At 53.4% G+C, this 12,427-nt stretch overlaps 1 protein-coding gene across 1 annotated transcript; it reads right to left on the bottom strand.

Moving 5' to 3' along the window:
• Positions 1-8,149: 8,149 nt before the first annotated feature.
• Positions 8,150-11,352, bottom strand: DACT3 (dishevelled binding antagonist of beta catenin 3; the record flags this gene model as incomplete). The annotated part of the gene is given in 4 exon segments (XM_087727941.1): positions 8,150-9,255; positions 9,258-9,989; positions 10,846-11,004; positions 11,223-11,352. Coding segments are annotated over 4 exon segments (1,932 nt in total), but the record flags the coding sequence as incomplete, so codon positions are not given.
• Between the last annotated feature and the right edge of the window lie 1,075 nt (positions 11,353-12,427).

Raw genomic sequence — 12,427 nt, 5'->3', positions numbered from 1 at the left:
GAGAGAGGGGGGAGGGAGAGAAAGGAAGAAAGAAAGAAAGAAGGAAGGAAGGAAGGAAGGAAGGAAGGAAGGAAGGGGGAGGAGAGAGAGGAAGGGAGGGAGGGAGAGAGGGAGGAGGGAGAGAAAGAAGAGAAAGAAAGAAAGAAAGAAAGAAAGAAAGAAAGAAGAAGGAAGGAAGGAAGGGGGAGGAGAGAGAGGAAGGGAGAGAGGGGGGAGGGAGAGAAAGAAGAAAGAAAGAAAGAAAGAAAGATAGAAAGGGAAGGAGGAGGAGAGAGGGAGGGAGGGGGGAGTCAAAGAAAGAAAGAAGAAAAGAAAGAAAGAAAGAAAGGAAAGAAAGAAAGGGAAGGAGGAGGAGAGAGAGAGGAAGGGAAAGAGGGGGGAGAGAAAGGGGGGAGACAAAGAAAGAAAAAGAAAGAAAGAGAGAGAGAGAGAGAGAAAGAGGGAGGAGAGAGAGAGGAAGGGAAGGAGGATGAGAGGGGGAAGACAGAGGAAGGAAAGGAAGGAAGGAAGGAAGGAAGGAAGGAAGGAAGGAAGGAAGGAAGGAAGGAAGGAAGTGGGGAGGAGAGAGAGGATACAGCAGAATTTCTCAACCTTGGCAACTTTCAGCTGCTTGGACTTCCATTCCCAGAGTCCTCCAGACAGAGGACTGGGGAATTCTGGGAATTGAGGTCCAAGCACCTTCAACTGCCCCAGTGCCACGGAGAGATAGAAAAATAATCATCCTGCCCTTAGAACCCCAGGGGGAAAAAACAACTTTGGCTTCACCCTGGTCAGGAGAAAGGCCCTCTGCACATGCTCCCAGCATCCCTGCCATGCCTTCCCAGGGTGGCTCATTTGAACGCGGCACCCACTGGACGGCTCAGCCTTGTCTTTGGCAACCCCTTGAACCCAGGGCTGGGTGGCAGCGCCCAGAAGGCCTCGCCCTCCAGAGCAGCAGGCGGGAGAAATCCTCTCTTGCTGGAGAATGGCATCCCACCCATCCCTCCGGCCTCATGTGGACTAGAATCTTAGCCTTTCTTGCTTAAGGAGGAGAAGGGGTCTGGTTGGCGTCTGCAGCCTTTCCAGAGCGAAGGTTGCTTGCCAAGGAAGATAGAATCCAGGCAGGGGGGGGGGCAGAAATTAACCTCCCCCCCCCCATTCCCTTCCCTTCTCCCCATCTTCTCGGTTCTCTTCTGCTCATCCTCAGCTGACTCTTCAGCATCTCCAGACGATGAGGCTGGTTGGTGCCGTCGCCATAGCAACCCTGCCACAAGCACCCGCATCCCTTCTGCCTGGTGGGTGAGGAAGACAAGCATCTCCCGGCAGGCGGGCATGTGGGGGGGGGGGGAGAAAGATATCAGTCCTCTCTGGCTCCCCCCACCCACCCACCCACCCACCCACTGCCAAGGCTCCGCTCCTCCAAAACCTTTTTACTCAGGGCGCTGTGACCCAGAAGGGGCGTTCCGCATGGCGTGGGAAGCTGGGCTGGCAGAAACCGGGATGAGAGGGGTGGGTGGGTGGGCTTCGTGGCTTGTGCATTTAGGGCCACTCCGCAGATCCAGAAATGGGTCAACTGAGTAAGCAGGTGAAATGGCTTTTGGAGGAATGCAGCAAATGCAAGCAGAATCGATCCCCCCCCCCCAATTTCCTGCAATTCTAAAGTGGCCACCGATTCGTTTCCTTGCACGGCCAGGAGAGCACAGGGAGTCCTCGGCTTATGACCACCACCGAGCCTCAAATTCTCAGTGAAACAGCCGTTAATGCAGTGTTTCTCAACCTTGGCAACTTGAAGATGTCCGGACTTCAACTCCCAGAATTCCCCAGCCAGCGAATGCTGGCTGGGGTATTCTGGGAGTTGAAATCCGGACATCTTCAAGTTGCCAAGGTTGAGAAACACTGTCCTAACCACTGCTGGGGAATTCTGGGAGTTGAAGTCCGGACATCTTCAAGTTGCCAAGGTTGAGAAACACTGTCCTAACCACTGCTGGGGAATTCTGGGAGTTGAAGTCCGGACATCTTCAAGTTGCCAAGGTTGAGAAACACTGCGTTAAGGGAATGTCAAGAATTCTTACGACCTCCCTTGCTTGCCACATCCGTTAAGCGAATCCGTGCAGTTGTCAATCAATCTGGCTTCTCCCTTAAACCTGCTGGTTGGGGGGGGCGGTCGCAAAAGGGGGTCACGTAACCCTTGGGACACTACAACCGTCGCAAACACAAGAGCCGAGGTGGCGCAGTGGTTAAATGCAGCACTGCGGGCTACTTCAGCTGACTGCAGTTCTGCAGTTCTGCGGTTCAAATCTCACCGGCTCAGGGTTGACTCAGCCTTCCATCCTTCCGAGGTGGGTAAAATGAGGACCCGGATTGTTGTTGGGGGCGATATGCCGACTCTGTAAACCGCTTAGAGAGGGCTGAAAGCCTATGAAGCGGTATATAAGTCTGACTGCTATGGCTGTTGCTATAAATACACCTCCGTTGCCAAGAGTCTGAATTTCGAGCAGGTGGCGACTCTGCTGAAACGGTCGTACGGGTGGGAAAACGGTCGCAAGTCCCTATTTTCAGTGCGTTTGTAACTTCGAAGCAGAGGTGGGTTCCAACCAGTTCTGACTGGTTTGGCCGAGCAGGTCGTAACTCAGCCTGCCATCTTGATTTTTGCAGAAATTCATTTCCCCCCCCCCCCCACTTTTCTAAGATTGTGCGCATGGAGAGACTTTTTCAGGTGCAAATACACAGGCGGGGGAAGCGGCTGTATTGCTGGAAGCAACCCCCCTCCGCTGCTTCGAATGGTCGCTAAGCGGACCCCCTGCAATGACCGACAATAGCAATAGCAATAGCAATAGCAGTTAGACTTATATACCGCTTCATAGGGCTTTCAGCCCTCTCTAAGCGGTTTACAGAGTCAGCATATCGCCCCCCAACAACAATCCGGGTCCTCATTTTACCCACCTCGGAAGGATGGAAGGCTGAGTCAACCCTGAGCCGGTGAGATTTGAACTGCCGAACTGCAGAACTGCAGTCAGCTGAAGTAGCCTGCAGTGCTGCATTTAACCACTGCGCCACCTCAGCTCTCTAATAAAACACACACACACACCCTGAGTTGTTGAGCCAAAGAACACACCCAACACACAACTGCTTGGCTGCGGCCTTCTGTCCACAACGGACAGCCCTGTTCTCAAAACTTTTGCCAACTTCGAGTCCGCCGTCCATCCGTTGGGCTTCAAGCCAGCTTTGAGCCCCCAATGCTATGGGGGTGACAGACCCCCCCCCCCTGCAGCACGCTTTCCTGAGGACCCAGATTGTTGGGGGCGATATGCTGACTCTCTGTAAACCGCTTAGAGAGGGCTGAAAGGCCTATGAAGCGGTATATAAGTCTAACTGCTATTGCTATTGCTATTCCAGGCGCATTCAAAAGAGGGTCCGGAGCCATCCTGCTCAATCTTGTCCGGCGGATAGGCAGACACCTCCTCCCACCCACCCCTCCTTGTGAAACTTTTTAACAACTCTTGTTTTTTTTGCAAAGAACATTTTATAGCTTCGCTTGTGGGCGGGTGGGATGGAGGGATGGATGGCTTTATATGGCCTTCTCTGCAAACCCTCCTAATATTAAGCGATTGCTGGTTTGGGAGAAGAAGCCCCCTCGGGCTGCGGAGTAAGACAGGAGAAGAGGAGGAGTGGAGGTGGGGGGGGGGTCTTTTGTCTCCCATCTGGAAAAGATTAGGAGAGGCCCCTGTCCCCTCGCCAGGTTCAAGTCAGCACACTGGACAGCCAAAAAAACCTCGGGCTGCCGACAAGATTCCTCTCCGGCTTCCTCCAGCTCAGATTTCGGTCAGTCTGTGTTTCCCCCCCACCCCCAAGGGCTCGGCTGTGAAGGAAGCCCCCCCCACCTCGATTGGTGCCAGCTCTGGGCCATCGGTCAGGCCGGAGAGGAGGGGCAAAAGCCCCAGAAGAGGTTCGTTGCTGCACCCCTGCCTGAGTGGCTGATCGGAGTTTGGGTGTCTTCTCCTTGGAGTGGAAAGGAAGGTGGAGGAGATGGGAGAGAAGAAGAGCAAAGGGAGGGGGAGGAGGAGGAGGAGAAGCAGAATAACAGAGTTGGAACCTTGGAGGTCATCTAGTCCAACCCCCTGCTCAAGCAGGAGACCCTACACCATTTCAGACAAACAGTTGTTCAGTCTCTTCTTAGAAATGGACTTCTGGAGGCAAGCTCTTCCATTGATTAATTACTCTTACTGGTTAGGAGGAGGAGGAGGAGGAAGAAAAAGAAGGGGAAGGAGAAGAAGGAGAAGAAGAAGGTGATGAAGAAGAGGAGGAGGAGGAGAGGAAGAGCAAGAAAAAGAAGAGGAAGGAGAAGGTGATGAAGAGAAGGAGGAGGAGGAGGAGGAAGAAAAGAGGAGGGAGAAGAAGGAGAATAAGAAGGTGATGAAGAAGAGGAGGAGGAGGAGAGGAGGAGGAGCAAGAAAAAGAAGAGGAAGCAGAAGAAGGAGAAGAGGAGGAGGAGGAAGAAGAAGAAAAAGAAGAGGAAGGAGAAGAAGGAGAAGGTGATGAAGAGAAGGAGGAGGAGGAAGAAGAAGAAAAGAGGAGGGAGAAGAAGAAGAATAAGAAGGTGATGAAGAAGAGGAGGAGGAGGAGGAAGAAGAAAAAGAAGAGGAAGGAGAAGGAGAAGAAGAAGGTGATGAAGAGGAGGAGGAGGAGGAGGAGGAGGAGGAGAGGAAGTAGAAGAGGACAGTGGGGTCCTGGATGCTCTCTGAGCTTGGTTGTTTTCTTTCAGATGTTTCATGACCCAACTAGATAACATCATCAGTGCTAGGAGGGGGTGTGATTTGCAGAGAGGGAGGAAGAGGAGGAGGAGGAGAGACATTCCATCCAAGCCCACCCTTAAAGAAACTGCAGCTGAACTGGGACTGCTCCCAAGAAAGGGGGCGGGAGGAAGAGGCCGCCCAGCCAGCCAGCCCCCCACTCCCACCAAACTGGGAAGCCAGGGAGGGAGGGAGGGAGGGGAAGGGAGGGGGGGAAGGAACCCCTTGTTCCCGGGGAAAACATTTGGAAGGCTTATTTTCTGGCTGCCTTTTCTGGCAGGGGGGGGAGCGGGGGGGGCAGCATCTGCTTCTCATAAGGGACTCTGGGCTGGCCAGGCTGCAGGACTTGGAAGCAGAAGGGCGCCTGAGAGGGGCGTGTGTGTGTGTGTGTGTGTGTGTGTGTGTGTAGGGGGAGAGAGGAGGGGCTGCAGGGGGGGGGAAGAGATGGACCCCCGATAGCCGGATGGAAAGTGGAGCTCAGATGGGATGCACAGCTGGGAACTGAGCAGTGGAGTGTGTGTGTTGTATGTGTTGTGTGTGTGTGTTGTATGTGTTGTGTGTGTGTGTTTTGTGTGTGTGTGTTTTGTGTGTGTGTGGTGTTTGTGTGTCTGATGTGTTTGTCTGATGTGTGTGGTGTCTGGTGTTTGTGTGTGTGTTGTGTGTGTGTGTGTTGTGTGTCTGGTGTGTGTGGTGTCTGGTGTTTGTGTGTGTGTGTTATATGTGTTGTCTGTGTTGTCTGTGTGGTGTTTATGTGTGTGGCGTTTGTGTGTGTGTGTTGTGTGTCTGGTGTGTGTGGTGTCTGGTGTGTGTGTTGTGTGTCTGGTGTGTGTGGTGTTTGGTGTTTGTGTGTGTGTTTGTATGTGTGTGTTGTGAGTGTGTCACAGGAGGCCTGGGTCCACTTCACCCTCTATCTCAAGGTCGGTGGGACACAGCCAATCCCCGACATACAACAATTTGTTTAGGGACCGTTCAAAGCTACAGCGGCATGGAAAAAAAGGGATTTGCAGCTGTTTTTTCCACACCTACGACTGTTGCAGCATCCCCGCGGTCACGTGATCAAAATTTGGACGCTCGGCAACCGACTCGTATTCATGACGGTTGCAGAGTCCCAGTGTGTGTGTGTGTGTGTGTGTGTGTCATGTGATCCCCTCTGGCGACCTTCTGAGACGCTGCAGGGATTCACTTAACAACAGCGGCAAGAAACGGGGCGAAACTCGCTGAACCTGTGATTCGTATAGCAACAGACATTATGGGGGTCCATTGTGGTCGTACATCGAGGAATGTATCCTCCTCCCCTGAGTAACCACGCTGGCGGGCGGCCTCCCCTTCTAACTACAGTAGCATTTCCCTTTCATCTTCCTCGAGTGACTTTGGGTAAACAGATCAAATCCTTCCTTGCTATTTGCTTGAAGGACATTTGTGTCCCTGTGTGTGTGTGTGTGTGTGTTTGTGTGTGTGTGTGTTTGTGTCTGTGTGTGTGTCTCTGTGTTGGCCTTGGTGTAAAGTCGCAAAATCTGCAGCCATGCCAAAAAACGGTGCAGAGCAGAGAGAGAGAGAGAGAAGCAACGTTGATTAGGAGAGTCCATATTCCGGGGCTGACAGTCGCCCCTCCTTAAATCAGGGCTCTCCCAACTCGGCAATTTTTTAAGACTTGTGGACTTCAACTCCCAGAATTCCTCAGCCGGGAAAGCTGCCAAGTTTGGAGACCCCTGCAAAATACATCTCAAGCAGCGGGGAGCCTAAATACAAATATATCTGCAAAATCGTTTTTTTGCCGAAGATGGTCCCACCAATGGGCTCGGTGGGACCATCGCCCTCTCTTTCAGATCCCTGCAGATTCCCCGTACTGATAAGATCAAGGGAGCCCTGGGGGATTCTGCGGAAGCTTACAAGTCGATCAACAAAGCTGGGAGTTGAGCCCTCGGGGAGTTCCCAACTTCGGTGCGAGTGGATGAACCTTAGGCGGGATCTGCAGGGGCCCCAGTGAAGATTCGGCCTGCTGCAGGTTTATGGGCTACACAGGAAGTTCACGTCCCTCCGGCTTGAAGTGGAGATCAATCACCGGAGACCTTTGGGGTCCGAGGTGCCTCCTTTGAGCCCAAACATTTAGGAGGTCAACCCGGAGGCGAGCGATAATTCCAGGGAGGGCCAGGAGGTAAGACAGATACTCTCTGCAAGCAGGTTTATTTTCTTCTTTTTGTTTTAAACGTGGCTTTTGAAGAGTTGGTTTTTGAAATGCTCCTTCTGGGACGCAGGAAGCCGAGCCAAAGGTTTATTCAAGCAGCTTTTCAACGGAAACACACACGAACAAAACCATAGATTTTTATTTACACGGTGAGAAGAAATATCTGTATACAAGATCGGCAGGGTGGACTCCGTGTTCAGGGTTTCAAAACAAAAACGTCTGGAAGAGAAGAGAGAAGAAAGAAAGAAGAAAGGAGGAGGAGGAGGTGTGGGGGGGGGAGAAAGAAGGAACTGAGGGATGGAAGGAAGGAAGGAAAAAGCAAGAAAAAGAAAGAAGAAATAGAAAGGAAGAAAAAGAAAGAAAGGAGGAAGAGGAGGTAGGGGGAAAGGCAGGCAGGCAGGAGGAAAGAAAGAAAGAAGAAAGAAAGAAAGAGAAAGAAAGAAAGAAAGAAAGAAAAGGAAGGAAAGAAGGGAAAGAAGACAGGAAGAAAGGAAGGAAAAGCAAGAAAAAGAAAGAAAAAGAAAGAAAGGAGGAGGAGGTAGGGGGAAAGGCAAGCAGGCAGGAGGAAGGAAGGAAGGAAAGAAAGAAAGGAAGGAAGGAAGGAAGGAAGGAGGAAGGAAAGAAGGGAAAGAAGACAGGAAGGAAGAGAAAGAAAGAAACTTAGAGAAAGAAAAGAACGAAAGAAAAAGAAAGATGGAGGTAGGGGGAAAGGCAGGCAGGCAGGAAGAAAGAAAGAGAAAAAAGAAAGAAAGAAAAAGAGAGAAAGAAAAGGAAAGAAGGGAAAGAAGGCAGGAAGGAAGGAAGACAAAGAAAGAAACTTAGAGAAAGAAAAGAAAGAAAGAAAAAGAAAGAGGGAGATAGGGCAAAATGCAGGCAGGCAGGAGGAAAGAAAGAGAAAAAAGAAAAAGAAAAAGAAAGAGAGAGAAAAGGAAGAAAAGAAGGGAAGGAAGACAAGAAGGAAGAGAAAGAAAGAAGGAGAAAGAAAGAGAGAAAGAAGAAAAGGGACAAAAAGAAAGAAAAGAATGGAAGGAAGGAAGAAAAAGGAAGCCATAATAAATACCTCCCCTTTTAGAATGGATGGAGTTAGCAAGAAGGGCAGCCAGGAAGCGCCAACCTCAGCAGTTTCCGTGCAGCTGGGGGGGGGGCATGGGGGGGCCGGGGGGGGGGGAGAAAGACGGACCAAATCTCTCTTCCTTCCAGCCAAGGCCGCGTCGTTTTTTTCCAGTGTTTTGCCTTCCAGCCCAGACGTAAAGTGGAGCAGTCCCTGGTCTGGCACCAACTGGAGGCTGGCAGCTGAAAGGGAAGAGGAGACACATTCAAGGGGAACTTTCTGCCCCCCTGCAGAAAGTTGGGGAGCCGACAGGATGTGGCGGGAACCGACTGGGCTCCCTTACACCGTCGTCATGACTTTGAGCGAGCCGGATCGGAAGCGCATGATTTTCTTCTTGAGTGCGTGAGAGGCCTTGATCTTGACGAAGACTTTGGGCTGCCCGCTGGTTGCCTTTCCTGGGCCGGACGCCGACACCAGCTGCGGGGAGAGCTGCTGCGGCCACACGAGGCCCCCGCTCTCGTCTGTATCGCTGGACGCGCCGCTGCTGTACGGCGGTGGCGAGTCCCCGTCACTCAGGCTGGAATCGCTGTCTCCACCGACCAGGCCCTCCTCCAGGCGGCACACGGGGGCCCTCCTGGCTGGCTCGCCCGAACACTCGGAGTCGCTGCCCGTATAGGTGTACCCTGTAGGGCCTGGCCCCTCTTGACCCCGTGGCGGCTCCATGGTGCTCCCGGGAGACAGCTCCTCTTGCGAGATCTCGGCTGTCGAGCTCCACTTGCGGTAGCCGCTGCCCACGTTTCCCTGCAACTGACGTTGCCGGGACTGTTTATGCGCTGATTCCTCCCGGTCCACGGTCCCGTATTTCAGCCTGGACCTGTTCAGGAGGCTGTTCTCCGACTGGGACCTGGCGGCCTTCTTGGATTTGGGGGAACTTTTCCTCCCGCTGCCCTTTCTCCCAGCCCCCTCGTTCCCCTCGTCTGTAAAGCGGCACTTCTTGGCGGGGGCCACCACCCGCGGCCGATCCCTCACCAGCAGAGGGACCCGCTCGGGTGACAGTTCCATCGAGCGGCCTTTGGTCAGGGGTGGGGGCTTCTTCCGGCCCGCCCGGTGAGCCTGTTGGGCCCAGGGGGGCTGCTGGGCAGGGATGTACTGGGCTTTGACCATCAGGCAGCCTCCTTCCTCCGACTCGTAAGAAACCGGCTCCTGGCCACTTCCCCGCGAGGACCCATCTTCCCTGTCCAAGAGAGGGACGAGGGGTAGACAGTGTCGTAGTGGTCTAGGGAGGGAGCCCTCCCTTGGGCCAAGGCCTGCAGCTTAGGGGGCTTCCGGAGACTGGATGGTGGTGGGTGAAAGTCCTCCGCCATCCTCTTGGCGACCAAAGTCCTCTCGGCTGCAGCATCCCACGAAGACCAGACACGGGCGGTGGTGACAGCAGTGCCCCCCTCGTGTCCGCAGGGCGAAGGGGTGCTGCTGCCCCTCTCCATGGCCGGCGGGTGCCTGCGTTCAGCCTGCACAGAGAGCAGATCGGAGGGCCGCTTGCAGAGGCTGCTCTGGCGCACGACGCCACCCTTGGCCAGCGGTTCCGAGCCGAGGCTCGTCCGGGGCTTGCTGCCTCTGACCAGCTGGCTGCGGCGGCGGAGGAGGCGCGAGATGTAACTCTCCACCCGCTGGCCCTGCGAAGCCGCCTCCGTGTAGAGCTGGAAGTCGTTCCCGTAGGCCTCCAAGTTGCCGTCGGGGTCCTCCGGGTAGGACAAGGCCCGGGAAGCAGCCGAGGAGAAGGCGGCGTCCTCGTACAGGGGGCTCTGGAAGAAGGGGCTCTGCAGCGCCACCGCATGCAGGGGGCTGGGGTACAAGAAAGGGTCTGGGGTGAAGCAGGCGGGCAGCGGCTCGGCAGGCTGCTCTTGGGACGAGGCGTAGGGCGCTGAGAAGGAGCGTGGCATGCTGCTCCGTTGGGTCCTCTCCTTGCTGTTGTTGGCGACGTCCCCTGTGGAAGGAGAGAGAGAGAGAAAGATGGGCAGGTGGGGAGATGGACACCCACCCACACCCTGAGCTCCGAAGGCCAAGGGCGTCTCGGCATCGTCCTCACTGAATAAGTCTACCTTCGGGGCATCCGGTGTCTCTCTGGGCTGGCTTGTTGTCTTGGAGACATTTCATTACTCCAGCTAGGTAACACCATCAGTGCTGATATTGTTACCTAGCTGGGTCAAGAAACGTCTGCAAGAAAACCACCAAGCTCGGAGACTACCAAGGACCACAGCTACCATCTCTCCTCTTCTTCCTCCTCCTCTTTCTTCTTCTACTTCTCCTCCTCCCCCTCTTCCTCCATCATGAAACATCTGCCAGAACACCCCCAAGCTCAGAGACTACCAAGAACCACAACTACCATCTCTCCTCCTCTTCTTCTTCCTCCTCTTTCTTCTTCTACTTCTCCTCCTCCATCATGAAACATCTGCAAGAAAACCACCAAGCTCGGAGAGTACCAAGAACCACGACTACCATCTCTCCTCCTCTTCTTCTTCCTCCTCTTTCTTCTTCTACTTCTCCTCCTCCCCCTCTTCCTCCATCATAAAACATCTGCAAGAACACCACCAAGCTCAGAGAGCACCAGGGACCCCACAGTCCTCCTCTTCCTCTTCCTCTCCCCTCCAATCCCTCTACCTTTTCACACTGACGACGTATCTGCTCAGGAAATGAACCATCTGCAAGGAAGCAACCAAGCTCAGAGACCACCAAGGACACACACACCCCCACCCCTCAACCCAACCCTGATCTACAAATACTCTCCTTTCCACCCAGGACCAGACGGGTGCCGATCAACACACCCGCTTCCTCTTACCTACCTACAGATTTGGGCCGCTCGTTGGAATAACCAAGGCGGGATTCTAGGTGGCCGATCCGGGAATAGGAACCGGATGCCGAAGGGATGCTGGGTGAAGAATCTTCGAACCCGGAAGCTGGTGAGTCGGAGGCCACTGCTGACTGTTGACCCTCGTGGAAACCTGGGGAAGAAGGGGCATCTCGATTACTGGCCTCCTGTGACCCCCCCCCCCGACTTTCTGGACCAGCAAGGAAGGCCAGATTGCCCGTGATCCCACTTCCGACACCAGCCACAGAAGTGGGGGAGGAGCAAGAGGGGACCCAGCCGGCCAACCGAGTCCCAGCCAACCCAACGGAGGACCATGTATCAGGGAGGTGCCATGCTCCCTTCTCCCCGTACCTGAACTAGGCCAGCTGTCTGTCTCAATGGCCTCCCCGCATTTCTTCTCGTTGCCGTACAGTCGCAATAAACCCAGCTGTTGTTCCATTTCCCACATCAGCTCCGGAAGGGCATCCTTGAAAAAGGGGAGAAATCATCAGTTGGCCTCTTAAGGAAAGCAGATATGATTGCCTCTTTGGAATCTATTATAATGGGTATCGTAGTATCTATATCAGTGTTTCTCAACCTTGGCGGCTTTAAGTCCTGTGGATTTCAACTCCCAGGTTATAGCAATAGCAATAGCAATAGCAGTTAGACTTATATACCGCTTCATAGGGCTCTCAGCCCTCTCTAAGCGGTTTACAGAGTCAGCATATTGCCCCCAACAACAATCCGGGTCCTCATTTTACCCACCTCGGAAGGATGGAAGGCTGAGTCAACCTTGAGCCGGTGAGATTTGAACAGCCGACCTGCAGAACTGCAGCCAGCTGAAGTAGCCTGCAGTGCTGCATTTAACCACTGAGCCACCTCAGGTTATTATCTATGATTGGACAGGCACTTGTCTGAAATGGTTCCACCACAAAACCGCGTTCGACTAAAGCGCGCTTGACGAAACCGCGTAGCTGACGTCATCACAGTGCGACGAAAAAAGCACGCTGTAAACGTTAAAGCTAAAATTAAGCCCTAACCCTAACCCTAACCCTAATGCTAAACCTAATCCTAACCTTTAACCTAACCCTAACCCTAACCCTAAACCTAACCCTAAACCTAACCCTAAACCTAACCCTTACCTTAAGTTGAATCGGCTTGCTTTCAAAGCGCTATTTAAAGCGCCCTTTTTTCTCCGCGGTCGCTGTTGTCGCCCTGCTGATGACGTCAGCGACGCGGTTTAATCGGGCGCGCTTTAGTGGAGTGCGGTTTTGTCGTGCCACGGTCTGAAATGGTATAGGGCCGAGGTCCAGCTGGAGAATTCTGGGAGTTGAAGTTCACAGGACTTAAAAATCGCCAAGGTTGAGAAACACTGATCTATATAGTATGCTATCTATAGTAGCATTGTAGTAGGGAATAACTAGGTGTCTATTGATCAGGTATCATACACTCTGTTAGGATAGAGCTGGAAAGGATCTTTGAGGCTGCTCAGATAAGACACCTTACTCCAGGAATCCCCAAACTTGGCAACTTTAAGACTTGTGGACTTCAACTCCCAGAATTCTCCAGCTGGACCT

The sequence above is a fragment of the Thamnophis sirtalis genome, unplaced genomic scaffold (genome assembly GCF_051295495.1).
Source record: "Thamnophis sirtalis isolate CommonGarterSnake01/CBP01778 unplaced genomic scaffold, rThaSir2_p1.2 scaffold_13, whole genome shotgun sequence".
Lineage (NCBI taxonomy): Eukaryota > Metazoa > Chordata > Lepidosauria > Squamata > Natricidae > Thamnophis > Thamnophis sirtalis.
The sequence above is the reverse complement of the archived record's forward strand: the minus strand, read 5'-3'. Positions and strand labels throughout refer to the sequence as shown.